The sequence below is a fragment of the Dendrobates tinctorius genome, unplaced genomic scaffold, assembly GCF_039654945.1.
Source record: "Dendrobates tinctorius isolate UK_male_01 unplaced genomic scaffold, ASM3965494v1 ptg000166l, whole genome shotgun sequence".
NCBI classification, from domain to species: Eukaryota; Metazoa; Chordata; class Amphibia; order Anura; family Dendrobatidae; genus Dendrobates; species Dendrobates tinctorius.
Window position 1 is genome coordinate 13,869,373 of NW_027361833.1, and position 27,414 is coordinate 13,896,786.

General features: G+C 45.2%; 1 protein-coding gene across 1 annotated transcript in view; it reads right to left on the reverse strand.

The window, feature by feature from the left end:
* The window catches only part of CFAP47 (cilia and flagella associated protein 47), a 926,770-nt gene that overhangs the window by 501,381 nt on the left and 397,975 nt on the right, over positions 1–27,414 (reverse strand). The window contains exon 41 of the mRNA XM_073550693.1: positions 10,027–10,113. Within this exon, the coding sequence (XP_073406794.1) occupies positions 10,027–10,113 (87 nt within the window). The remainder of the gene's footprint in view (positions 1–10,026; positions 10,114–27,414) is intronic.

Sequence of the window (27,414 nt, forward strand, 5' to 3'; positions counted from 1 at the left end):
GCATTTATTTGTAAAAATATTGGAAATTTGAGAAAATTCACAAATTTCACAAATTTTCAAACTTTTCATTTTTATGCCCTTAAACCAGACTTATGTCACAAAAAGTAGTTAAGAATTAGCATTTCCCACATCTATACTTTACAACAGCACAATTTTTGAAACATCAGAATTAAGCAGTAATTTCTCAATTTTCCAACACAATTTACAAAACAATTTTTTTAGGGACAACATCACATTTGAAGTGACATTGACGGGCTTATATGACAGAAAATACCCAAAAGTGACACCATCCTAAAAGCTGCACCCCTCAAAGTCCTCAAAATCACATTGAAGAAGTTTATTAACCACTGAATTGAAGTTTATTAACATGTGTTTCACAGGAATTAATGCAATGTAGGAGGAAAAAAATGGACATTTTACTTTTTTTCACAAAAATTTAAATTTAGCCCCACATTTTTTATTATCACAAGGGAAAAAGGAGAAAATGGACCCAAATATTGTTGAGCAATTTCTCCAGAGTTATCCCAAATGTGGGGGAAACTTATTGTTTGGGTGCACGGCAGGGCTCAGAAAGGTATGGGCACAGTTTTACTTTTTGAACGCAAAATTGACTGGAATCGAGAACGTGCAATTTCTCCTGGGTACATCAATACCCCATATTTGGAGAAAAACTACTGTTTGGGCACACAGCATGGCTCGGAAGGGAAGGAGTGATGGTTTGGAGTACAGACTTTGATTGAATGGTCTGATCGCGCCATGTATCATTTGGAGAGCTCCTGATGTGCCTAAATATTGGAAATCTTGCACAAGTGACCCCACTTTGGAAACTAAAACCTCAAGGAATTTATCTAGAACCTTACTTTTAAAGTAATAATAATAATGCAGAGTACAGCAAATTATAAAAGTGTGTTGTGTCAACAGCGTAAAAACAAATTTTATTAATTTATGTATGTGCGGTACACTTTGAAGCAATCCTTAATGCAAGGTCAGGTTCCTCAGGTCAGGTTTTTACAATGGTAAATTGTGTATTTTTGTTTTCCTCTCTTGGAGCACACTCTGCACCTTTTATGTGATCCCTCCTTCTTCGCTGTTTGGCGAACCTCTTCAAGAAAATGTTTAACTGGTGTGATATGGACACCATCAGTTTCAGAAATACTGGGACCCTCACTGTCTTGACTGCCTTGATGACTTCCTCTTGAAACTGAAGGAATGTCCTCATATTGCCTGCAGGTCAAAACATCATTAAAACATTGTACAATACCATCTGTACAATGTGCATGGCCAATTTTTTGTACCATACATTAGCTTTTCGCATTATATGGTTTGAGGACCTAATCTGAAAGATCTACACCCCGGATGTGCTTATTATAATCCAGGATACAATCTGGCTTTGGGACTTTTATTATGGTACCTTGGACAGTGACAAGGGAATCTGTTGTCACTGTATATGGTCGTCAAGAGAATAACATCCCTTTTTTATTTGTACTTGACCACCAGTATGTTGTTGCTACATTGGGCTCTGCTGCCACCCTTTCTCAGTAGTTGACCAATTAGCAGATTAGGGAGGCCTCACTGATTTTTTTGCACGGTGCTGCATGTAACTGTAACTCGTAAAAAGAGGGTCTTGAAGAGATAGATGCTGGTGTAAAAGTTATCTACAGTATGTAGAGGTGATAACCCTTATCCAGCAGTGGGTGCAGAAATTCCCACACAATTTTCCCACTCACCCCCAGGACAGGGGGGCATTCAGGGGGTCAATCTGGGTGTCCTTCCCTTCGCAGACTCCACAACAGTGGATGTACCTTGAAGTGCTCTTGCATAGTTTGTACAGTTTAACTCCATATCTGGCCCTCTTACTGGGCAGGTATTGTCGGAATTTTAGCCTCCTTTTGAAATGAACCAGAGATTTATCTATACAGATGTCCCTTTGGGAGTTGTATGCATCAGCAAATATTATGCTGAAGTGGACAACTACTGGCTGCTTTTAATATAAACAATCAAAGTTAGGATTGTCTTGGGGAGGACACCGCGCATTATCACTATAATTCAAAACTTTTTGGATTGTTTCAAATCATGTCATTGTCATGGCCATACAGAATATCAGTGTGCTGTAAAGTAGAGTGGGGAAAAAAAAAGTATTTAGTCAGCCACCAATTGTGCAAGTTCTCCCACTTAAAAAGATGAGAGAGGCCTGTAATTGACATCATACTGTAGGTAGACCACATCTATGAGAGTCAAAATGAGGAAACAAATCCAGAAAATCACCTTGTCTCTTCAAGTTCTACATTTGTAATCCTATTATTGATGCATATGCTGTAACTGATAAATCACTAACACACAATTCACTGTAGGAATGGATTTACTCACAGATGCTATGGTTTACTTTATCTCACAATTGTACAAAGAGGAGATTACTTTTGATAATAGCAGTGTCAGCACAGTGCTAATTATAACAAAATGTAAGCAATTGTAAGTACACAGTGCTATAGAATATGATGACTGCAATACATTAAGAGGATAAAAACTTTGATGGGGGGGCTGCTTTAACCCCTTTTCTACATTCAACGTACTATTTTGTCCATGTGACCTGGGACCTAAGTCCCAAGGACAGAATAGTACGTCCAACGCGATCAGTGGCACTCACGGGGGGAGCGCCCCTTATCGCGGCCGGGTGTCAGCTGATTATCACAGCTGACACCCGGCACTGTGTGTCAGGGGCGGTCATGGACCGCCCCGGCACATTAACCCCTGGCTTACTGTGATCAAACATGATCACAGTGTACCGGGGCATAGGAGAGAAATGCGCAGGGAGGGGGCTCCCTCAATGCTTCCCTGCGACCTTCAGAGCAACGTGATGTGCTGCGTCGCTCCGAGGGTCCCCTCTCTGCAGGCCCCCAGATCCAATATGGCCACGGGGGCCTTCTGGGTCCTGCAGAGAGGCGGCTTCCACAGTGCCTGTTGAGAGTAGGCACGAGGAAGCCTGCAGCAGCGCCTGTCAGATCGCTGATCTGACAGAGTGCTGTCCAAACTGTCAGATCAGCGATCTGACACCTTATAGTTATGTCCCCACCTGGGACAATATAATAAAGTAAAAAAAAAAAAAACAAGTGGAAAAATAATTTATAAAAAAAATCCCCAAATAAATTGAAAATAAAAAATTCCCCAATAAATTCTTTTTTTTCTAAATAAAAGGGTGAGGGCTAGGGTTAGAGCAAGGGCTAGGGTTAGGGCTATTGCAAGGCTGTGTGCACAAGATGCAGATTCTGCTGTGGATTTTTTCACGCAGATTTGGCTAAATTCGCAGGTAAATCCCCAGGTCAAATGACCTTCATTTTACCTGCAGATTTAGTGTGGATTAACCTGCGGTTTTCCCCTGTGTTTTGACACCCGGTAATGGAGCAGGTGTCAGACCACTGCGGATTCCGCTGAAAGAAGGGACATGCTGCAGATTTAAAACTGCAGCAAATCCGCGTGGAAAAATCCACAGCATGTGCACTGCGTTTTTCATTTGCCATTGAATACTGCAGAAGAAACTGCTGCGGATCCGCAGGGCCAAATCCGCAGTGGATCTGCAGCAAAATCGGCAACGTGTGCACACACCCTTGGGGTTAGGGCTAGGGCTGAGATTAGAGTTAGGGGTGTGTTGGTGAGGGTTGAAGTTAGAATTGGGGGGGTTTCCACTGTTTGGGCACATCAGGGGCTCTCCAAATGCAACATGGCGTCTGATCTCAAGTCCACCCAATTCTGCGTTCAAAAAGTCAAACGGTGCTCCTTCCCTTCCAAGCTCTGCCATGCGCCCAAACAGTGGTTTACCCCCACATGTGGGGTATGAGTCTACTCAGGACAAATTGCACAACAACTTTTGGGGTCCAATTTCTCCTGTTAACCTTGGGAAAATAAAAAATTGGGGGCAAAAATATCATTTTTGTGGAAAAAAATATAATTTTTTTATTATTATGACTCTACGTTATAAACTTCTGTGAAGCACTTGGGGGTTCAAAGTTCTCACCACACAACTAGTTAAGTTCCTTGGGGGAGTCTAGTTTCCAAAATGGTGTCATTTGTGGGGGGTTTCCACTGTTTTGGCACATCAGGGGCTTTCCAAATGTGACATGGCATCCGATCTGAATTCCAGCCAATTTTGCGTTGAAAAAGTCAAACGGCGCTCCTTCCCTTCTGAGCTCTGCTATGCGCAGAAACAGTGGTTCCCCCACATATCAGGTATCAGCGTATTCAGGACAAATTGCACAATAACCTTTGCAGTCCAATTTCTCCTGTTACTCTTGGTAAAATAAAAAAATTGGACCTAAAATAATTTTTGTAGTAAAAAAAAGTTAAATGTTCATTTTTTAAAACATTCAAAAAATTCCTGTGAAGCACCTGAAGGGTTAATAAACTTCTTGAATGTGGTTTAGAGCACCTTGAGGGGTGCAGTTTTTAGAATGGTGTTGCTTTTGGGTATTTTCTATCATATAGACCCCTCAAAGTGACTTCAAATGTGATGTGGTCCCTAAAAATAAAATAAAATGGTTTTGTAAAAATGAGAAATCATCAACTTTTAACCCTTATAACTTCCTAACAAAAAAAAAATGTTGGTTACCAAATTGTGCTGATGTAAAGTAAACATGTGGGAAATGTTATTTATTGTTATTTATTAAGTTTTTTGTGTGCCATATCTCTGTGACTTAAGGGCGTAAAAATTCAAAGTTGGAAAATTGCGACATTTTCAAAATTTTCGCCAAATTTCTGTTTTTTTCACAAATAAATGTAAGTTACATGAATGAAATTTTACCACTAACATGAAGTACAATATGTCACGAGAAAACAATGTCAGAATCACCAGGATCCATGGAAGCTTTCCAGAGTTATTACCTCATAAAGGGACAGTGGTCAGAATTGTAAAAATTGGCCCGGGCGTTAACACGCAAACCACCCTTGGGAGTAAAGGGGTTAATTTGCCATTGTGAGTGGGTTTAGGCTTTCCAGATATTTCTAGCTTACAGATAAATTGCAACTTTAAAAAAAAAATCACAACATTTTTGTGCAAACGTGCTCTAATCCCTAGAGTGGAATTATTTTGTGTGTGGAATTTTTGCAACATTTTGTGAATCATGTCTCTTCATCAGGCATAGAATAACACAAAATCTGAAGTCACATACTTATCAGTCGATAAGGAGCTGGCATGTCCAATTTCTGTTGATCCCAGTGATGTCTGAGCATCTCTCTTATATCAAAAAGAGGAACTCTCGGCAGAGTGAGTGCTTCTTTGTATGGGAGAAACGGTTGAGATAGCTGACCACCAAACCACTGTTCAGCCAACAGCTACCTAAAGTATGTGAGGGGCTATACTATCCTCACTAACAAATACATTTAGGCTGGTTTCACATTCGCGCTTTTTAAGCGCACGCACGGCTGGGGGTAGCTCCGCCCCCGAGCCGGCTCTCTGCCCGGCGTGCCCGCCCCTTCCTTGTAACGCCGCCTCCTAGCGCACAGCGGCGCCTGCGATCGGCGCACCCTATCTTTAGCATAGGGTGCGCAGATCGTGCGCAGGCCGTGCGCTAGTTGCGCTTTGACCTGCGCTGCGCACTTTTGACGGTGCGCCGTGCGCGCCAAAATCAAACTTTTCGGATTTTGGCACGCACGGCGCACCGTCAAAAGTGCGCAGCGCAGGTCAAAGCGCAACTAGCGCACGGCCTGCGCACGATCTGCGCACCCTATGCTAAAGATAGGGTGCGCCGATCGCAGGCGCCGCTGTGCGCTAGGAGGCGGCGCTACAAGGAAGGGGCGGGCACGCCGGGCAGAGAGCCGGATCGGGGGCGGAGCTACCCCCGGCCGTGCGTGCGCTTAAAAAGCGCGAATGTGAAACCAGCCTTAGTCATATTGTTCCACTTACCACCACTATTTTCTTTCCATCCTGAATAGTTTTTTCACATTGTGACAAAGTCACTGGCAAAATACTAGAGGGGAGATATGTTTCATTGAGACTATTAGCTTCATTGATTTGAAACTCAGAAGTTTGCTCCAGCACACTATGGGTTGAGTGAGATTTATCAGCCATTTTAAAGGCTGGGTTTTTGTGGACAACTATATAGAGCGGGTGGGAGGTTGTCCACCTTATCTCCACTCCAGGGTGTGGTCTGGGGTTAAATAGTCGGCCTTCTGAGGCATTCAGTGTTCAGTGTCTCAGGAGAGGCTAACTCTAGAGAAGTGCTGGTGTTAGTGCTAAACGGAACCATGTGTTTTCGCTAACCCTGCGCAGGTGGATACCCACAGACAAATGCGCTGTGATATACCGTTTTGTTTTCCTGTTTTGCCCAAAGGGCCGTGTTTAATTTGACTTCACCACGAATTATGCTGCATGTACATAATAAATCAGTGAAGGACTTAAACAGACAGTGTTCCCGTGTCTAAATAATGAAAACCATAATAATACATACCTTTAACAGAAGTAATCAAAATAGAAGTATAATACTAATGACTATTGGCAATAGCCTAATGCATTAAATTCCTAAATAACAGTATATAACCACATTAACCACCGTACTGTTGAAAATTTTTTAATGCCAAATAATATGAGAAGAAAGAATGTGACTTCCATGAGTCAAAACAATATTTCTCAAATCTATTTTTAAAAGTCTACTTGGGATAAATTGAATGTGAATTATTGCTCTCAATGTAACATTTCAAGTAAGTTTGTGAACAATTATGAATTCTTTAACATTACAACTATGATAAAAATTACAATTCCCTTGAAACTGATGATACTTTCCAAATTTTGCCTTTGACACCGAAGCATAATGATATGTCTACAAATATACCGTAATAACCTAGTCAAAAAATTGTGTAAATTATTTCAAAGTGGAAATCTAAAATGGAAAAAATCCACCTTATGGACTAACTATTAATACAACAAAGTAATCTATCTTATATCCTGACAAGGGCATGGACTATCCCTAGAAGATAATTCCAATTCTAATGAGGATAAAAGTGTCTCATTCTAGAGATTGGTGGGGGTCCCATCCCAGTTACCGGACCTGTCCCTCACCAATTTAGAAGATATTTGCTATTACGTAGATCATAAAAATCAGATCAGTGGGAATGGGGAAATGACAGCTAGCACCACCACCAATCAATTGTTATTAGCTCTGACTGCAGCCAGATGTAAACTCTGAACAACACATCATGGTTCAATGAGTAGGAGGAACTGCCAAAAACTTCACATCAGCTTCTAATTTTCTGAGTTCTCAGCAGTGGCTACTATAAATAGAGATGTGATGTTCAACTACATTCAGTGTTTACATGCTGCGGACACCACAGCCAATGATAGCTGATTGGTGGGGTTTTCAGGTAGAGGACCAGCAGGGATCTGATACTGATATTTTATCCTATGGTTTGGTCATCAATATTAGGTGTCTGGACAACCTCTTTAAAAATGAAATGGGAATATATTAGTTGCTTAAAAGGATATTTTCAATTACATATGGGACATAGAGAAGCAGAGATGCCTGTATATGCATGGCTGCCTGCCCAATTCAGGCAGTGGAAGACAAAGAGCCATTCTTGAGATAGGTACAGATCACAGAAATGAGATTTGCATATATCCTACATTTATGACTTATCATCTATATACCCATAAACATCAGAGATAGGCAGGACTGCCATCAGGACATTACTGGGCTTCTGGTCACCAGGCCCCAGGGGTAACAGGTTAGGGCTGCTGCGGCACCACACGCCAGGTGCATAATAACACTGCACCGTTAAATTATCTACGGTGATTTAAAGATACAGTTACAGTGTTGTTAATGCAGCCGGCGGCTGGAATTGGATGATGTATCTTTAAGCCACCCCATGCGTGGCTCTCATCTTGAATCCAGAGCAGCGTGGGAGACAGGCACCATTAGAGGCTGTGGCGAGTGGCAAGCAGGCAGGCTGAGGTGGCAGCAGACAGTATGAGGAACTGAAAGAGGCGGGTGGACAGTGAGAGGAAGAGGTGGGTGGACAGTGTGAGGAAAAGGCGGGTGGACAGTGTGAGGAACCAGCAGGTGGACTGTGTGAGGCAGGCAGGGGAGGGGAGGCTGCTGAGGGCAAACTGAGAGGAGGCTGCTGAGGCGAGGCTGCTGAGGGCAGGCTTCTGAGGGGAGGCTGCTGAGGGGAGGCCGCGGTGGGCAGGGTGAAGCTGAGGAGGCGGCGGGCAGGCTGAGGCAGCGGCAGTGGCAGTTTGAGGCAGCCATTAGATTATTCTTGACTGGACAACGGGTGCAGCGGCATCACTGGCTGTGTGAGTAACTGACTTTATCCAACCATATGGGTGCCACCTCACTCAATATACTTGAATTGAGAAAGGCTTCACTCGTCTAGTCAAATTGTGGCTGGGAGTCTGCATTTCACATCCTTGCAGCCACGTGACCGCCATGTCCAGCTGTGATACTGGTAAATCCTCACAGTGCACAGTGTGTACGATGTGAGAATTCACAGGCCTGCAGTCAGAGTGACACATAGAAGGACTGCAGGCTTGTGGATTTAGACTGGACAACTCCTATAAGGCTTATTCATCTGTGATTTACTCTCTGTGATCTGAGGAGCTCTGTGCTGGTTGCTGCAGGATCGCGTAAGTCCGAGTACAGTCACTAATCACTGCTTGTAATCTGTGACAGGGCAGCCTCCTGTCTTTATGGTCTGGCTATGCTGAACTTGTGTACTATAGAGAAATAGGTACAATAAATACATGTATATAATACATAAGGGTAAAATATACACACAACATACTGCATAGTACAGTCAGGTGTGTATTATATACAGTATATACTCTCTTTTATATACAGGTATGTATTGTATATACTGTATTTGTGTGTTTTATATATGTTTTTATAGGCATATACTAATATTTTTGATCTAGGCAACAAAATCACTTTTTGCCTTGAACTGGTTTTGAAAAATTCAACAAAAGTGTGTAAAACATTGGGACATTGTAGCCCGTTTAAAGCACCACTCCAGTGGTTTTGCTTATTCTGGTCATGGTGTGGTGGTATTTATCTGCTGTATGTGGAAATATGTGATCTAGTCATGGTGTGATGGTATTTGTTTCTTGTATGTGGTATTATTTGGTCACTATGTGGTGGTAATATGTAATCTGTTCATGGTGTGCCAGTATTTGTTCCTTGTATGTTATATTATTTAGTCACTATGTGGTGGTAATATATGTCCCATGTATGTGGTATTATTCAAGTACTATGTGGTGGTAATATGTGATCTGGTCATGGTGTGGCAGTACTTGTTCCTTGCATGTTGTATTATTCAATCACTATGTGGTGGTAATAGATGGTCTGGTCATTGTGTGGAAGTATTTGTCCCTTGCATGTGGTATTATTCGGTCACTATGAGGTGCTAATATGTGGACCAGACATTGTGTGATGGCACTTGTCCCTCGTATATGGTATTATTGGTCGTTTAAAAAATGTATGTGACACATATACCTAAACAGAGTATTGGATATTTGAAGAAATATTTAATATGTAAGAGCAACGTGCCAAAAGAGGCTTGTCGTGGTGGCAAACTTAAAAAATTTTTGGCCAAAACAAAAGCTGTTTGGTATCTATGTGATCTGGTGTTTGATGAGAACTGTTAATGTGTGATGTGTAAGGATTTGGTGCAGAAGTGGAGTTTTCCCATGAGTGGGTGGTATGACAGTGGAAGGTTTGAGGTGTGGAGGAGGAGCTGGGTTGGAGCCTGGGTGGAGTCTCAAAGGGACCCGAAAATTTTTCCAGTATGAGGCCCTGAAATTCCTGGTGGCTGCCTCCTCATTTCAGTCAATTCAAGACAAAGAGCCATTCTTGAGATAGGTGCAGATCATAGAGATGAAATGTGCATATAATGATCATTTATGATTTATCCTCTGGATATACCATAAATGTCAGAAATGGAAATATCCATGTTATTTTCTAATGTGCAATAATTATTTTTTATTTATTTAAAACTGGAAAACACCTTTAAAAAATTTTGTACTAAGATATTGAATATGTACAGTACCTGAAACGTCTTTCATCTTTCAGTTTTGTAATTTCATCTTGGAAATTAGGAAATGATACATGGTTTGAAGATTCCACTAAAATTACTCTGTAAGAAATGGCAAAGTTGGTCAGATAACAAAATAAATGGCACGTAGTAATTCAGAAATCTCTATTTCATCATAAAGGGATGTTCAAAAAATGTCAGATGTCATGTTATTTTGACAAGATTTAGCATAATGCACCACTTTAAGCTATAAGTTCAGCCCTTAAATACTGTATTTTAAGAAGCCATCATATAAGGTATTTTTTCAAATTTGTAGCAGTCAAATAGAGCTGCAATGTTCTGACGCTTGATGGAAAATGGTTAAAATGCATAATTATGTTCATATTAGTGGGTGTGTGCATCATACCAAAGTGAGCAAAATGGTGTAAAATAGGGATGAGCGAGTACTGAAGTATTCGGACTCGCTATACTCATACCAAGTATACCCTAATACTCGGGTATTCGGTACGAATAGCGAGTCCAATGATAGTCAATGGAAAATGCGAGTAATTGTTTGCTGGACCCTTCAAAGCGGTCTGTGGGCTGAGTAAAACACTAAAAAATGTGTAAATGTTAAAAAATGTATGCTGTAAACAAATGTATATAACATGGGGGCACCTGGTCAGGGGCTGTACAATTGTTTTTACCCCACTGCTTCACTAGAATGTATAAACACTATTTTAAGTCCTTTGTTTTTTTGCCAGAAGAGCGGGACTCATACGCCACTTACGCAGTGCCACTGATATATCAGAAGAAGTACCGTAAGAGCGAGTGATGATGGAGGCAATCTACTGACACCTAAGTGTGTAAGTGGTGTAAGGAGAGCAATCTGCCCTAGGGGTAGGGGCTGTGTTATGGTTAATGCAGGAAGAAGCCACCCATCATCATCATCATCACAAGGGATTCACAATGAAAAAGCTTGGACTACTGTCCTTGTTGTGCCACTGCCCAATGTGTAGGCATAGATTTAGTGTCTTCCAAACATTAGCCCTAGGGGCTGTATCATGGTTGATGAAGGAAGCAAGGCAGGTCTGAAGGGCCTAACAATTATGATAAAGCCAGGACTACTAGCATAGAGGTGGCCATGCCCAGTGTCCAGGCATAGCAATATTGTCTCCAAAAATTAGCCCAAGGGGTATGATAGCATGGTTGATAAAGGAAGAAGGGTCTCACTCTCATCACAAGTGCCTCCGATGAGAAATATTAATTAACGTAACATTGTTTTTAGCTTATGTGGTACATGTGTCAGAAGCAGGTTTTGAAAACATGTGTAAGAAGAAGAAAAGGGGCTTGTATGGGAATGGAATGGGATGGATGTGGGCAACGATTTTTAAAAAAACATGTTGGGTGACTTTAGGTTGGGATACTGTCATCTGGAGGGCTTAAATACTGTTGCGAAATCCAGTCCTTGTTAAATTTTATCAGAGTCAGCCTGTCTGCATTCTCTGTAGTCAACCGTGTGCGTGTATCTGTGAGGATTGCCCCAGCAGCACTGAAAACACGCTCTCACATCATACTAGCAGCAGGGCAGGCCAGCACCTCCAAGGCGTAGAAGGAGAGATCGGGCCAACTATGCAGCTTGGATACCCAGTAATTAAATGGTACAGAAGCGTCAGGAAGGACGCAGGTATTGTCACTTAGATAGTCGTTGATCATCTTGTTCAACTTCTCCCTCCTTGACATTGCTACTGTTGTCCTTGGTGATGAGCCGGTTTATTGAAGATGGCCCAGTTTGTGGACATTTTACCACCACCTCTTTTGGATCTGCTTGGCGTATCTCTCCCCATTAATGCATGCTGTTGCACAGAGCTGGTATCTCTGCTAGCAGTGGTGTCTGAGGGTGCTGTTGCCATCAAATTATCGACAACGGCCTTCTTGAAGAATTCCATTGTGGAACCCCTTGGTGACTGCAACAGTAGCGTAGGAAATTTGTCCTTGTACCATGGGTCTAGAAAGGTGGCCAACCAGTATAGGTTGCTATTGAAAATGTGGATTACGCGAGGGTCTTGGCACAGACAGTCAGATATGAAGTGTGCCATGTATGCCAAGCTGCATAGAGGCAAATTTTCTGTCACCCCTGAAGGAGGAACAATACCCATCCTCTCCTCACACTGACTCTCCTCCTCCACCTCCTCCTCTTCAGCCCACCCATGCTGGAGAGACATGAAGCTGGGGTTTGGATTCCCCTCTGTAGCATGATGTGTCCTCTCGGTACCACTGAAAAAGAAGTCCTCTCCCTCCTCATTTTCATCATCCTCTTCATCCCCCAATGTTACCTGATGATATTGGCTGGGCTAGGTAGGATCACCCATTGTGAAATCTTGCTCCATACCCAGCTTCTGGGCATGCAAAGATTCCATTTTTTGATTCTGCAGCGATTTTTTCAGCAGACATAGCATAGGTATGGTTACACTGACAACAGCCTGATCACCGCTCACAAGCTTGGTGCAGTACTCAAAGTTATCAAGCATGTGTCTTGGCTGAGTCTCAGTGTGACGGGCATGAGTAGGTAGGAGAGCCGACTGGGGGGTGGTCCTCTTACTGCCACAAACAGACTTAGACAGAGACTGTAGTGTGTCTAACAGGTCCTCTTTATTGGCCGTCCTCTCGACGACCCGCAGCACCACACATCAGCTGCTCAACTCCGCAGCACCACACAGCAGCTGCTCGACTCCGCAGTACCACACAGCAGCTGCTCGACTCCGCAGTACCACACAGCAGCTCAACTTCACACACAGGCCCAGGTACCTTCACTTCCTTCCTTTCCTGTTTGATGTCCCTCATGGCTCTTCTACTGTGGCTGCCCTAGGCCTACCACCACAGCACTTCACCCGTCCGAGTTCGTCCATCTTGTGGTACACCAGGCTCTCTCTGTCTGCGGCTTCTCCCACCAGGGCCACCCCCTGACTGTCTCTGTTGCCAGTCACTTCCGGAGCTTCTCCTTTGTCTACCTCTCCCTTTAGTCTTCTCTCCTGAGCTCCTCTCCTGGACTGACCGCTTCTAGAACTCTCTGTTTTCTTTTTATCCCCCTCTTTGGGAATTCCCCCTAGAGTCTTTATAACCCCGCCCCCCATGACTGTGCAGTTTCATAGCCTTAAGCTGATGTTCAGTCCTTTTCTCACAGCTCTCTACTGCCATCTTGTGGCCAAACTTCAGTATTACACTCATCTCCACTATCTCCAGCTGTCTCTCATCTATAAATACAACAATCCACCTAAAGCACACTATACCTTACCCTCCTTCTGCAGACAGGTCCGTATGTCAGTCTACTTCCCCTACACATGTTTAAGCTGGTATTTAGAAAGTGCCCTCTGCTGCTCACTTACCCTTGCCAACATATGATATGTTGAGTTTCACCGTGTTGGCAGGTCGCAAATCAGTCTGTGGTTTGGCAAATTAAATTGCTTTTGAAGCGCTGCAAGACTAGCAACAGAGCTTGAGGAGTGGTAGAAATGGGTGCAAATACGGCGCACCTTCTCAATTTGGTACGGCAAGTCAGGGTATGTTTTTATAAATTTTTGCACCACCAGGTTCAGCACGTGAGCCATTTATGGCACGTGTACCAGCTTCCCGAGCTTTAAAGCCGCCATCAGGTTATGCCCCTTGTCGCAGACAACCAGACCAGGTTGGAGTTGCAGTGGGCAGAGAAAATGATCGGTCAGTTGTTTTATTCCTTGCCAAAGCTCTGCTGCAGTGTGTGGTGTGTCACCTAAGCAGATCAGCTTCAGCAGAGCGTTTTGCCGCTTTGCCGATGCACTGCTGCACAGCTCCCAACTTGGGAGTGATGTGGAGGGTAATTCAGCATAGGATGACGAGGCGGAGGAGGAGGAAGAGGGGAGACTGGACATATATGATGAGGCGGAAATCCTGATTGAGATTGGGCCCGCTATTCGTGGTGTGGGTAGGATATGTGATGATTAGAGTTGAGCGAAACGGGTCGAAAAAATTCAAAAGTCGCCGACTTTTGGCAAAGTCGGGTTTCATGAAACGAAACCCGACCCTAGGATGAGGTCGGCCACGAGGTCGGCGACTTACGCGCCAAAGTCGCGTTTCAAAAGTTTGTTTTGCGCTCTTTTTCAGCCAATCAGGATCCACGGACACTGTGGGCAACGTGATGACATAGGCATGGGTCACCACCATCTTTCAGAAGGGCATGCAAGTGATTGGCTTGCTTTGGTGGGCGTCACAGGGGGTATAAAAGGGCGTGCACGCCGACCGCCATCTTACTTCTGCCGATCTTAGTATAAGGAGAGGTTGCTGCTGATTCTGTAGGGAGAGCGTTAGGCAGGGAAGAAGACAAAAAAACTGCTTCTGCTGCTAGCGATTTGGCCTGCACAACACACAAGTCACTGTGTGTGCAGTGCAAGGGGAGGCTATATTGTGGTGTATCAGTGGTGTTGGTTGTTGGGCTGCCTTTTAAGGCTTCCAGACACGCTGGAATTGCTGTTTACCCACTGCTCCGCAAACTGCTTTTTTAAAAGCAATCCAATCTCCCTTATCCTCTCGTCACTTTGGTCACAGGCAGCTGTGCCATCGAGCGTGTCACATAGCGCTCAGATATCAGTGGGCCTCACACCATCCACAAGTGTCCAGTGTCCAAAAGTGTACGCAGAGATTCAAAATCTCCATTATCCTCTCGTCACTTTGGTCACAGGCAGCTGTGCCATCGAGCGTGTCACATAGCGCTCAGATATCAGTGGGCCTCACACCATCCACAAGTGTCCAGTGTCCAAAAGTGTACGCAGAGATTCAAAATCTCCATTATCCTCTCGTCACTTTGGTCACAGGCAGCTGTGCCATCGAGCGTGTCACATAGCGCTCAGATATCAGTGGGCCTCACACCATCCACAAGTGTCCAGTGTCCAAAAGTGTACGCAGAGATTCAAAATCTCCATTATCCTCTCGTCACTTTGGTCACAGGCAGCTGTGCCATCGAGCGTGTCACATAGCGCTCAGATATCAGTGGGCCTCACACCATCCACACGTGTCCAGTGTCCAAAAGTGTACGCAGAGATTCAAAATCTCCATTATCCTCTCGTCACTTTGGTCACAGGCAGCTGTGCCATCGAGCGTGTCACATAGCGCTCAGATATCAGTGGGCCTCACACCATCCACAAGTGTCCAGTGTCCAAAAGTGTACGCAGAGATTCAAAATCTCCATTATCCTCTCGTCACTTTGGTCACAGGCAGCTGTGCCATCGAGCGTGTCACATAGCGCTCAGATATCAGTGGGCCTCACACAATCCACAAGTGTCCAGTGTCCAAAAGTGTACGCAGAGATTCAAAATCTCCATTATCCTCTCGTCACTTTGGTCACAGGCAGCTGTGCCATCGAGCGTGTCACATAGCGCTCAGATATCAGTGGGCCTCACACCATCCACAAGTGTCCAGTGTCCAAAAGTGTACGCAGAGATTCAAAATCTCCATTATCCTCTCGTCACTTTGGTCACAGGCAGCTGTGCCATCGAGCGTGTCACATAGCGCTCAGATATCAGTGGGCCTCACACCATCCACAAGTGTCCAGTGTCCAAAAGTGTACGCAGAGATTCAAAATCTCCATTATCCTCTCGTCACTTTGGTCACAGGCAGCTGTGCCATTGAGCGTGTCACATAGCGCTCAGATATCAGTGGGCCTCACACCATCCACAAGTGTCCAGTGTCCAAAAGTGTACGCAGAGATTCAAAATCTCCATTATCCTCTCGTCACTTTGGTCACAGGCAGCTGTGCCATCGAGCGTGTCACATAGCGCTCAGATATCAGTGGGCCTCACACCATCCACAAGTGTCCAGTGTCCAAAAGTGTACGCAGAGATTCAAAATCTCCATTATCCTCTCGTCACTTTGGTCACAGGCAGCTGTGCCATCGAGCGTGTCACATAGCGCTCAGATATCAGTGGGCCTCACACCTTCCACAAGTGTCCAGGGTCCAAAAGTGTACGCAGAGATTCAAAATCTCCATTATCCTCTCGTCACTTTGGTCACAGGCAGCTGTGCCATCGAGCGTGTCACATAGCGCTCAGATATCAGTGGGCCTCACACAATCCACAAGTGTCCAGTGTCCAAAAGTGTACGCAGAGATTCAAAATCTCCATTATCCTCTCGTCACTTTGGTCACAGGCAGCTGTGCCATCGAGCGTGTCACATAGCGCTCAGATATCAGTGGGCCTCACACAATCCACAAGTGTCCAGTGTCCAAAAGTGTACGCAGAGATTCAAAATCTCCATTATCCTCTCGTCACTTTGGTCACAGGCAGCTGTGCCATCGAGCGTGTCACATAGCGCTCAGATATCAGTGGGCCTCACACAATCCACAAGTGTCCACTGTCCACAAGTGTGTGCAGAAATTCTAAAACTCCCCTGTCCTATAGACACCTTGTACCTTGTTTTACATTACTATATAGTTTGTTGGATTTTGTCTACATTTCTACCAAAAATGAGGAAGGCTGGTGGAAGAGGCCGTGGAATTGGGCGGGGGTTGGCAGCTGGTAATGATGGTGTTGGTGGTGGATCTGATGGTAGTGGCAAGAGCAAAATAGGACCGAATGCAGGAGGTGCTGACCCTGCGTCATCGTCTGGCTACATAAGGCCTCGAACGCTTAGTTTTCTAGGAGTTGGCAAACCGCTTTTAAAGGCAGAGCATCAGGAAAAAGTTTTGTCTTACATTGCTGACTCAGCCTCCAGCTCTATCGCCTCCTCTTCTTCAGTTGTAAAAAGTAAAAGCACTGAGTCGTCATTGGAGGCTCATGTTCATGAACCACACCTTTCCTTGTGTCCTTCACCCCAACCAAGATTGAAGGATGACGCAGGCCATACTACTGATTACTCCATGGAGCTGTTTTCACATACCATGCCTGGATTATCAAGTGAAATGGTGAATTACCCAGGCCAAGATGAATCTGACATGGAGTGCACTGATGCACAGCCGCTGATGGATGATTCTGCTGGTACATTCACTCAGAGCACTACATTGTCCTTGCAGTGTACAGAGCCAGATTCTGACCCTGATGAGACTCAGGTGCCCCTTCCCGCACACTATACCACCATACACGGTGACACAGAGGAAGGTGCACATGACATAGAAGAGGAGGTGATGGATGACCCAGTTGTTGACCCAGATTGGCATCCATTGGGGGAAGAGGGTGCTGCTTCCAATAGCTCAGATGAGGAGCATCCACAGCAGACATCGACATCGCAACATCTGTTATCTGGCAGGCCCGAAGCACTCCAAAGACAGGTTCCAAACATCAAAAGAGTTGCTGGACAGCTTGTCCAGAGGGTCAAAAGATCACAGCGTGCTAGGCCGCAAAATGTCTGCCATAGTAGGAAGAGTGCAGTGTGGCACTTTTTTGAACAAAATCCTCATGATCAGGCCAAGGTTATCTGTAAGAAGTGCGCAAAGACCTTTAGCCGAGGGAAAAATCTGAAAAATTTGAATACCAGTTGCATGCTTAGACATTTAACCAGCATGCACTTGCAAGCATGGACACAACACCACACCTCTAGTGCCACATGTGCAACTGATCACAACGAAGGTAGTCAGCAATGCTACATTGTTTCCCCCACTGTAAGCCCACCGGTTAGCACAGCAGCAAATGTTGAGGTGTCGTTGCAAGGCCACAGCAGTCAGGGAATCCCACTGTTATATCAACGAAATACTGATTCTAGGCCATCAGAAAGAACACCAACTCCATCACCATCATCAACCCTCTCTCAGTCCGCCCTGTCCACCGCTACTTCCACCATATGCAGCTCTCAAGTCCAGCTCACCCTCCCAGACACTATGAGTAGGTCAAGAAAGTACTCAGTCTCTCATCCGCGTACACTGGGTTTGAACGCCCACATTGCCAAACTAATCTCGTTTGAGATGATGCCCTTTCGGTTGGTGGAAAGCACAGCTTTCCGCGAACTCATGGCCTATGCAGTACCACGCTATGACCTACCCAGTCGCCACTTCTTCTCTCGCAAAGCCTTCCCAGCCTTCCACCATCATGTGAAAGACCGCATTGTCCATGCACTCAAGCAGTCAGTGAGCGGAAAGGTGCACCTCACAACTGATGCATGGTCCAGTCGGCATGGCCAGGGCCGTTACGTGTCCATCACTGCGCACTGGGTTAATGTGGTGGATGCAGGGTCCACAGGGGACATCGGTGGTGGGACAGTGCTGCCTAGCCCACGGTATAGGAAACAGTTGGCTGTAGGCGTTCGACCCTCCTCCTCCTCCTCCTCCTCCAGAAGCGAAAGCTCGTCCACAGAGCGCAGTCGTACGAGCACTCCATCTGCAGCTGCCACTGTTGCACACGATGTGTCCCCCTATCGAGCAGCTAGTGGAAAGCGTCAGCAGGCTGTGTTGCAGATGATGTGTTTGGGCGACAGACACACCGCCGAGGTGCTGGCCGAGTACTTGAAGCGACAAACTGAGTCATGGCTGGGCAGTGTACATCTTGAGGCAGGCAAGGTAGTTAGTGATAACGGCCGTAATTTTGTGGCAGCCATAGCCCTTTCAAAACTCAGCCACATACCTTGCTTGGCTCACACCTTGAACCTGGTGGTGCAGTGCTTCCTCAAAAATTATCCAGAGTTAACAGCCCTGCTCCAGAAGGTGCGAAGACTGTGCGCGCACATCCGCCGGTCGCCTGTACACTCCGTTCGTATGCAGAAGCTGCAGCGATTGCTCCACCTTCCCAACCACCGCCTCATTATCGACATTGCAACAAGGTGGAACTCCACCCTGCACATGGTGGAGCGGCTGTGCGAGCAGAGGCAGGCCATAATGCATTTGTGGGAGGATACACGGCCAGGCACTTTGAGAGCAGACATGGAGTTGACAGGCGTGCAGTGGTCGAAGCTGAAAGACCTTTGTAAAGTCCTTCAGTGTTTTGAGGAATGCACACGGCTGGTAAGCGCAGACGACGCCATCCTAAGCATGAGCATCCCACTTATGCGTCTGCTCATGCAAACTTTGACGCACCTTAAGGAGCAGGCGTCTGCAGCCAATGTTGATGAGGAGGAAGAGGAGGAGGGAATCCTTGATGACATTCAGCCATTGTCTGCTCAGGGACCTCTCCTGGACGAGGTGGAGGAAGAAGAGGAGGAGGAGGAGGAGGATGATGGGGATGATTACTTAGGGGAGGAGGATGCATCTCGTGGGGCAAGTGAAAATGTTGGCGTGGCAAGGTCTGGTACAGGGTTTGTGCGTGACTGGAGGGATGTGGATTTGCCAGAAAGTGCTCCTCCACCCAGCACTCGCAGTGCATCATTGACACCGGGAACATTGGCCCACATGTCAGATTATGCCTTGCGGATCCTAAAAAGGGACCCCCGCATTGCCAAAATGATGAACGATGACGACTACTGGTTGGCCAGCATCCTGGATCCACGCTATAAAGGCAAATTACAAAACATCATGCCACAGGAGAACCTTGACCTAATATTGGCTAATAAACAAGCAACTCTGGTAAATCAGTTGCTTGAGGCATTCCCAGCACACAGCAGCGGTGATGGTTCTCACAAGAGCCGTATGGGCCGGGGGCAGCTTGGCAGAGGTGTTCGTGGTGCACACAGCAGAAGTGGCGTTGGAGACAGGGGTTTCATGACAATGTTGTGGACTGATTTTTCAAATACCGCTCACACAACTGGTAATACTGCATCGATGGAAAGTGACAGGAGACAGCAGTTGTCAACTATGGTTACAAACTACTTTTCCTCCCATATCGATGTTCTCCCACACAGGTCATTCCCCTTTGACTATTGGGCCGCTAAACTGGACACCTGGCCTGAATTGGCCCAATATGCCTTACAGGAGCTCGCTTGCCCAGCTGCAAGTGTGCTATCGGAAAGAGTCTTCAGTGCAGCTGGATCAATCCTGACAGAAAAAAGGACCCGTCTGTCAACCCAAAATGTGGATGATCTAACCTTCATTAAAATGAACCACGCATGGGTTTCCAAGGATTTTGTCCCACCTTCCCCTGATGACACATAGGGTGACAGAAAAATGGCTTGCTTTGGTCCACCTCTTCCTGGTACTTCACCTATTTCGCCTTTTGCATCAGCTGAATGTCCAACATCAACATATGCCACTTTCTAAAACTCCATAACTGTGCTGCCTCCCCCCCCATGGCCGGGGTCACCACCTACCGCACGACACCGTGCGAGTGCCGTTGCCCTGGACAGGTGGGTAGGCCGACTCTTGGGCGCGGGCACTGGCACAGGGTCCCTCATAGTGCAATCAAGTGTCTCTGACGGTGGTGGTGCACACCCGCCGTCAGACACACCGCTGTACTATGAGGGGCCCAGTGCCAGTACCGACGCCCACGAGTGGGCCCCCCTTGCTTGGCCAGGGCCCCAGCATTTGCAATCTTTACCTCTCCCTGCTCCTCCGCTGTGTAATCTGGGCCGTCAAATCCATACTGTGCCTGACACCGTCTGAGCCTGCCTCCTGAGACATATATTTTGAATGTGTACGCTATCCATACATGTTATCCAGGGATACGGTACCCTTTCTAACCTTTGTGCAATGACGTGCAATCCATACTGGGCCTAACACCGTCTGAGCCTGCCTCATGCTGTATAGACATATATTTTGAATGTGTACGCTATCCATACATGTTATCCGGGGATACGGTACCCCTTCTAACCTTTGTGCAATGACGTGCAATCCATACTGGGCCTAACACCGTCTGAGCCTGCCTCATGCTGTATAGACATATATTTTGAATGTGTACGCTATCCATACATGTTATCCGGGGATACGGTACCCTTTCTAACCTTTGTGCAATGACGTGCAATCCATACTGGGCCTAACACCGTCTGAGCCTGCCTCATGCTGTATAGACATATATTTTGAATGTATACGCTATCCATACATGTTATCCGGGGATACGGTACCCCTTCTAACCTTTGTGCAATGACGTGCAATCCATACTGGGCCTAACACCGTCTGAGCCTGCCTCATGCTGTATAGACATATATTTTGAATGTGTACGCTATCCATACATGTTATCCGGGGATACGGTACCCTTTCTAACCTTTGTGCAATGACGTGCAATCCATACTGGGCCTAACACCGTCTGAGCCTGCCTCATGCTGTATAGACATATATTTTGAATGTGTACGCTATCCATACATGTTATCCAGGGATACGGTACCCTTTCTAACCTTTGTGCAATCACGTGCAATCCATACTGGGCGTGAGAATGGCTGGCGAGCTGTTAAGCAAGCTACAGCACCTGTCCAGACAAGTACAGGGATTCCCTAGCGAGGAGACTTATTTGATTGTTTTCAATGTTGGGACAGCAATTTTTGGGGAGCACTATACTCTGGAGAATGATAGATGGGGCCCACCATACACTGGAACATTCCAAAGGTGGACATCAGACACTGGAGCAGCATTTACAGGGCCCATTATACACTAGAGCATTAGAAATGGGGCCCATTATGTTTGGAGCATTATTTGGGCCCATAAGACAGTGGAGCTTCATCCATGGGGACCAACATATACTGTAGCATTATGTGGAGCTCATCATATACTGTTTCAAACATTATATGGGACCAATGATTTTGTATGGAGAAATAGATGGGCCTCGTCATGAGATGTAAAAAGTGAGGTATTTTTCATTGTACTATACCGCTATTTCTCTGCCGTATCGGAGCATGATGAGTTGTGGTATGTGTTAAAGGGGCGCTCTTTCGCCCAGGGCACATGAAAACCTGCAGCCAGCCCTCCCCCCCCACAAATTTAGCCAAATAACCCCCATTTTTCAGTGCGTAACTTGTATTATGAAGTTAATTAAGGTTGACAAGCTTAAGTAAGAAGAATTGATGCTTTTGGCATTCAAATGGGCACTGTAGGTGTGTTTCCTGTCCTCCTCTCACTGCCGACTTTTATTCCCCATTGACTTACATTGGGTTTCGTGTTTCGGGACGATAACGACTTTTCCCTATAATCGGACGATCTTGCTCGACCCGACTTTTGGAAAAGTCGGGTTTCACGAAACGAAACGCGACCCTAAAAAACCAAAAGTCGCTCAACTCTAGTGATGATGGTCCCTTTTGAGACTTTGTCCCACCCTCCACCAGGTTGAGCCAGTGTGCCGTGACAGATGTATCGTCCATGGCCACAAGTACTTGTCCACGTGTCTGTTGTAAGATGGATCTTCCTGGTTACAGCGTTAGTGAGAGCACACTTTAGATTGTTTAAGACGTGATGGTGTAACGCGGGGACAGCACAGCGGGAAAAATAGTGCCGGCTGGGAACCGAGTATCGTGGGGCAGCCACAGCCAAAAGATCACGGAAAGACTGTGTCCCCACAAGCCTAAATGGCAACATCTCCATGGCTAGCAATTGGCAATGTGCGCGTTCAGTATTTGTGCTTGTGGGTCCGTGGCTTGGTATTTACGCCTGCTTTTTATCCATCTGGGCCTCGGACAATTGGACGCTTTCCTGGGACAAACAAGTGGATGAGCTTGTTGTGGCCTGTGTCTGTGCAACCGCAGCTTGTGAGCAAGAGGTATGATGATCACCTGCTTCCTGCCCAGCAGATTGGTGAGGCTGTATCAAAGGCGACATGGAAATGGCTTTACCCGCAGTCGCAGACACTGATTTGGTACCCTGTTGTTCAGCCCACCGACTAGGGTGCTTGGCTGCCATGTGGTTCCGCATACTGGTGGTGCTTTGGTTGCCTTTGCCCTGGCCTCTGCTTAGCTTCCTATGGCAGTTGCTACAGATGACAACATTTGGTTCAGAAGGACTATCGGAAAAAAATTTCCAGACAGCGGCTGAACGCACCCTTGCCTTGACTTGGGGCACAGAGGGATTGCTCTTGGCAACAGTTGACACACTTCGCACTCTTCTCAAACCAGTAGCCCTTGGTGCCTTTGTTGGTACTACGTATCCACCTTCATCCTCTGTGCTGCTGTGCTGGCTATGCGTGCCAACGGCCCAGGTCGGATCGGTGGTCTCATCATCGACCACCTCGTCGTCCATGTCATCCTCCTTCCGTGTTGATATTGGCGACTGGACAGATGGCAACTGTGTGTCATCACCATCAGCCTCCACCTCTTCACCCGGCATATCACATGGATGAAAGTGGCTTTCTTCTGGACGTGGGGTTTCAAATATTTGGCCATCTTCAACAGACGATACCACCTCACGTTCCACTTCAATTCACGTGGTGAGAGGCCAGAGGCAACGAAAGAAAATGGACCAAAGAGATCCTCGGTGTGACCAAGGTTGAGGTCAAATGTTTCCTGTGACTCCTGACCGGGTGATGAACTAGGAACAGGTTGAGAATAGGAGGACCCAGCATTATCTGTATGGACAGTAGACTCTTTTGTCATGGACGATTGGGTGCTGCTAGAACATTTCGTGGAGGCCTTATCAGCCATCCATTATCTGCTCTTATCCTTCTGGCTTCCAGGCCCGTTTATGTTCCAGACTGGGAAATTTTGCCAGGAAACTAGATGCATCAACCTTCTTCAATCTCCCAGACTCTGTGACTTGTTGGGCACCAACGACCCCACGTCCCTGTCCCTTCACAACAGCCTTTTTAGGAATTTTGGATTTTTCTGCCATAGTGGCAGATGTTCAGATGCAGATATTGGGGAACAAGGAGCAGTTAGAGCATTGTGGAAGGTAGCACTACAGCCTAGTACTGCTTTGTGTTTTACAAACAACACCGCAGCAGCAGAAAAATATTGCCCTGAGGTCTAAGGTGAGATTACGCACCCCAGGAACCACACAAGACAGCGGTGCTGCCACTAAAAAATTGCCCGGAGGTTTAAGGCAAGAATACACACCCCAGACACCACACAAGAAAGTGGTGCAGCCTGCGTGACAGTTGTGCAGTACCGTGCGTGCGTACTATTTGCTGTTATTATGTGAACGCAGCATGGTAGCAGCACAAAAAAACGCCCTGAGGTTTAAGGCAAGAATACGCACCCCAGACACCACACAAGACAGTGGTGCTGGCTGCGTGTCAGTTGTGCAGTACCGTGCAGGCAATTCGCTGTGAACGCAGCACGGCAGCAGCCCAAAAATCTACCCTGAGGTTTAGGGCAAGATTACGCAGCCCAGACACCACACAAGACACTGGTGCTGCCTGCGTGTCAGTTGTGCAGTACCGTGCGTGCGTACTATTTGCTGTTATTATGTGAACGCAGCACGGTAGCAGCACAAAAAACTGCCCTGAGGTTTAAGGCAAGAATACGCACCCCAGACACCACACAAGACAGCGGTGCTGGCTGCGTGTCAGTTGTGCAGTACCGTGTGTACTATTCGAGGTGAACGCAGCACGGCAGCAGCACAAAAAAACTGCCCTGAGGTTTAGGGCAAGAATACGCAGCCCAGACACCACACAAGACAGTAGTTCTGCCTGCGTATTAGTTGTGCCGTACCATGCGTGCGTACTATTTGCTGTTATTATGTGAAGGCAGCACAAAAAACCAGCCCTGCAGGAGTAAATGTGACCTAAAAAAAAGCTGGGAAAACAGTCACTACTCGGTCCCTGACTTTATACTTTCAGCTCTGTAAAGAGCTTTTGGGTTTCACAGAGGATTTCTGGCTGATTTGAACCAAAAAACACAACTCTCCCTAGCAGCTGCTCACACTCTCCCTACACTAGCTGTGTCTTGCCTGCAATGTGCAGAAAATAGTGGTGGCAGGCAGGGCTTAGTGCCAGGCTATGACTGATGACTCATAGGAAGCTGGGTGGCCAGCCAATCATAGTAATGCTGCCCACAACCAAGAAGGGTGCGGCTTTACTGTGATTGGCAACTGCTGGTTGGGAGAACCAAATAGCGAGGCGAGTAGTGAAATACTCGCTTTGGTTCGAGTACCGCATTACTCGCCGAGTACCGAATACCCACAAATATGCTCGCGCATCCCTAGTGTAAAACTGTCTGTTAAGGTATCGTTCGGAATCTGAAGAAAACATTAGCATTAATATTAGGCTTGAGGGAATGTTAAGCTTTCAAAAAGGCCTTTGTGCTTTTAAAATTAGACTTGATCCAGAAAGAAATCAATTAAATGTTCCTTTTATCATAATAGTAATAGAATGCTAGAATTCTCACATATGACAATACATGGCTATACTGAGTATTCATAACCTTAATAGTCGCCACAACATGCAAAATATTTGTAGAAGTGCTGTATCATGAAATATGTTCATTACTGCTCATTAGCGCTTGTTCTCTTGTACAGATTTCAAATGACTCTTAATGAGCACTAAATGCTAAAGCAACATGCAGAAAATAGAAAGCCGACATTTAAGAAACGCTTTTATATTTCACATAAATGTAAAGGCAGGGAAAGGGCAGGTTATTTCAGTGAACAATGGGATTCAAGGATAGGTTCACAGTTTCTTGAAGTAGATTATTCCGCTTGAAAAATTCATATTAGAAAACAGTATCAAAAAAGCTTTATTTTAATGTGTCTTGTTGAGAATCTTGATGCATTTTTTTGTGCGTGGAGCCTTTTTTCCTTCAGTTCATTAAAAAGTGAAATTTGGATCAAAATTCATGTAAAAAAAAACCTCTGAATGTACCCAAATTGAGTCATCTGCTCTGTAAAAATAAAACATGTACAGGGATTTGGTGATAAGGTTAACAAGGATAGATTTGAAAGCGCAGGGGAAGTGGTGTAGATTATTCTACATGCACATGTTTTGCCGCATCAAAGGCCACACTTTATGGTGCCAAATCTAATGAATAATGACGTTAAACCTCAAACACCGCCAGAATACGCTAACAGGTCATTGCCATAGTGATCTCAGCCCCAATCTGGCATAGTAAATGGACATAGAATAAGCGCACAAACAAAACATATATTAGCTATGCGCAATAACATAACATATTACAAAAAATCGCCGTCGGAGCAAGATAAAAATATATCACCATGGCAACATCCTAACACAATTACAAGGTGTGTGCACAAAAATAGCCCATATCATAGATATCTATAGTGTCCTATCAAAAACAGGGTGCCAAATGGTCGCATGAATGGATTAATTATAAGAAGAGAAATTTTTTTGTGTGTTGGGTGGTTCTTTTGGCTAATTTAAGGAGGTTTATAGGACCATATTTATGGTGATGTAGATTGAGCTGACTATATATACACTGGTCTCTGAGAATGCCCAGCACTTTGATAATATTATATTGATCTATGTGTAGATTATATTGTTATTTATACTTTATAGTCTCTGAAGCCCTGGCCTATACAATTTGGTGAATGTGTCAGATATTCTGTCATGTATCCTTCACTTTTTATGTATTTTAAGGTTTTTCTATTTTTGGATTGAACATTTATTGTTATGTAATAAAGTTTATACAATTTTTATGGGTAATTGTACTCCTTTTTCTTTTGCTTATATGATTCCATTTTGGAGTATACCTTTTTAGTGGTATAATTTACTGAATTAACCCCTTTTTTCTGGATTTTTATTCATTTATCATAGTGAAGTATGTAATTACACTGTTCTGTCTCCAATATCTAATTTATAATCCTTGATTATCTGCTTGTTAATGTTTTCAGTGTTTTTGACTCCCTCTAGTGACCATAAGCACAGTGTTATTGTGTTATTTTACTATCACTTTGATGCTTGTATTTTTCCCTCAGTTGCAGTGCATTCTGGTAAGTTTTGCATTGCATTCTGGTAGCCTTTTGCAAAGGATTATGGTACTTTCCCACCAGTTCTCCATTTTCCTTCAGCCTGCATTCAGGAAGCATCTCATTTCTGTTCTCCCCTTGTGATCGCATTGCTGGTACATATTTATGCTTCCTGTAGCTAATTCCTGTCCCATATTAGCCTGGTTAATCAGTCCTTCCCCTGGTTAGCTATTGGTGCAGATGTTGATTTATAATGTATTACAGTTGTGGTCAAAAGTATTGACACCCCTGCAATTTTGTCAGATAATACTCAGTTTCTTCCTGAAAATGATTGCAATCACAAATTCTTTGGTATTATTATCTTCATTTAATTTGTCTTAAATGAAAAAACACAAAAGAGAATGAAGCAAAAAGAAAAACATTGATCATTTCACACAAAACTCCAAAAATGGGCCAGACAAAAGTATTGGCACCCTCAGCCTAATAATTGGTTGCACAACCTTTAGCCAAAATAACTGCAACCAACCACTTCCTGTAACCATCAATGAGTTTTTACAATGCTCTGCTGGAGTTTTAGACCATTCTTCTTTGGCAAACTGCTCTATGTCCCTGATATTTGAAGGGTGCCTTCTCCAAACTGCCATTTTTAGATCTCTCCACAGGTGTTCTATGGGATTCAGGTCTGGACTCATTGCTGGCCACCTTAGAAGTCTCCAGTGCTTTCTCTCAAACCATTTTCTAGTGCTTTTTGAAGTGTTTTTTGG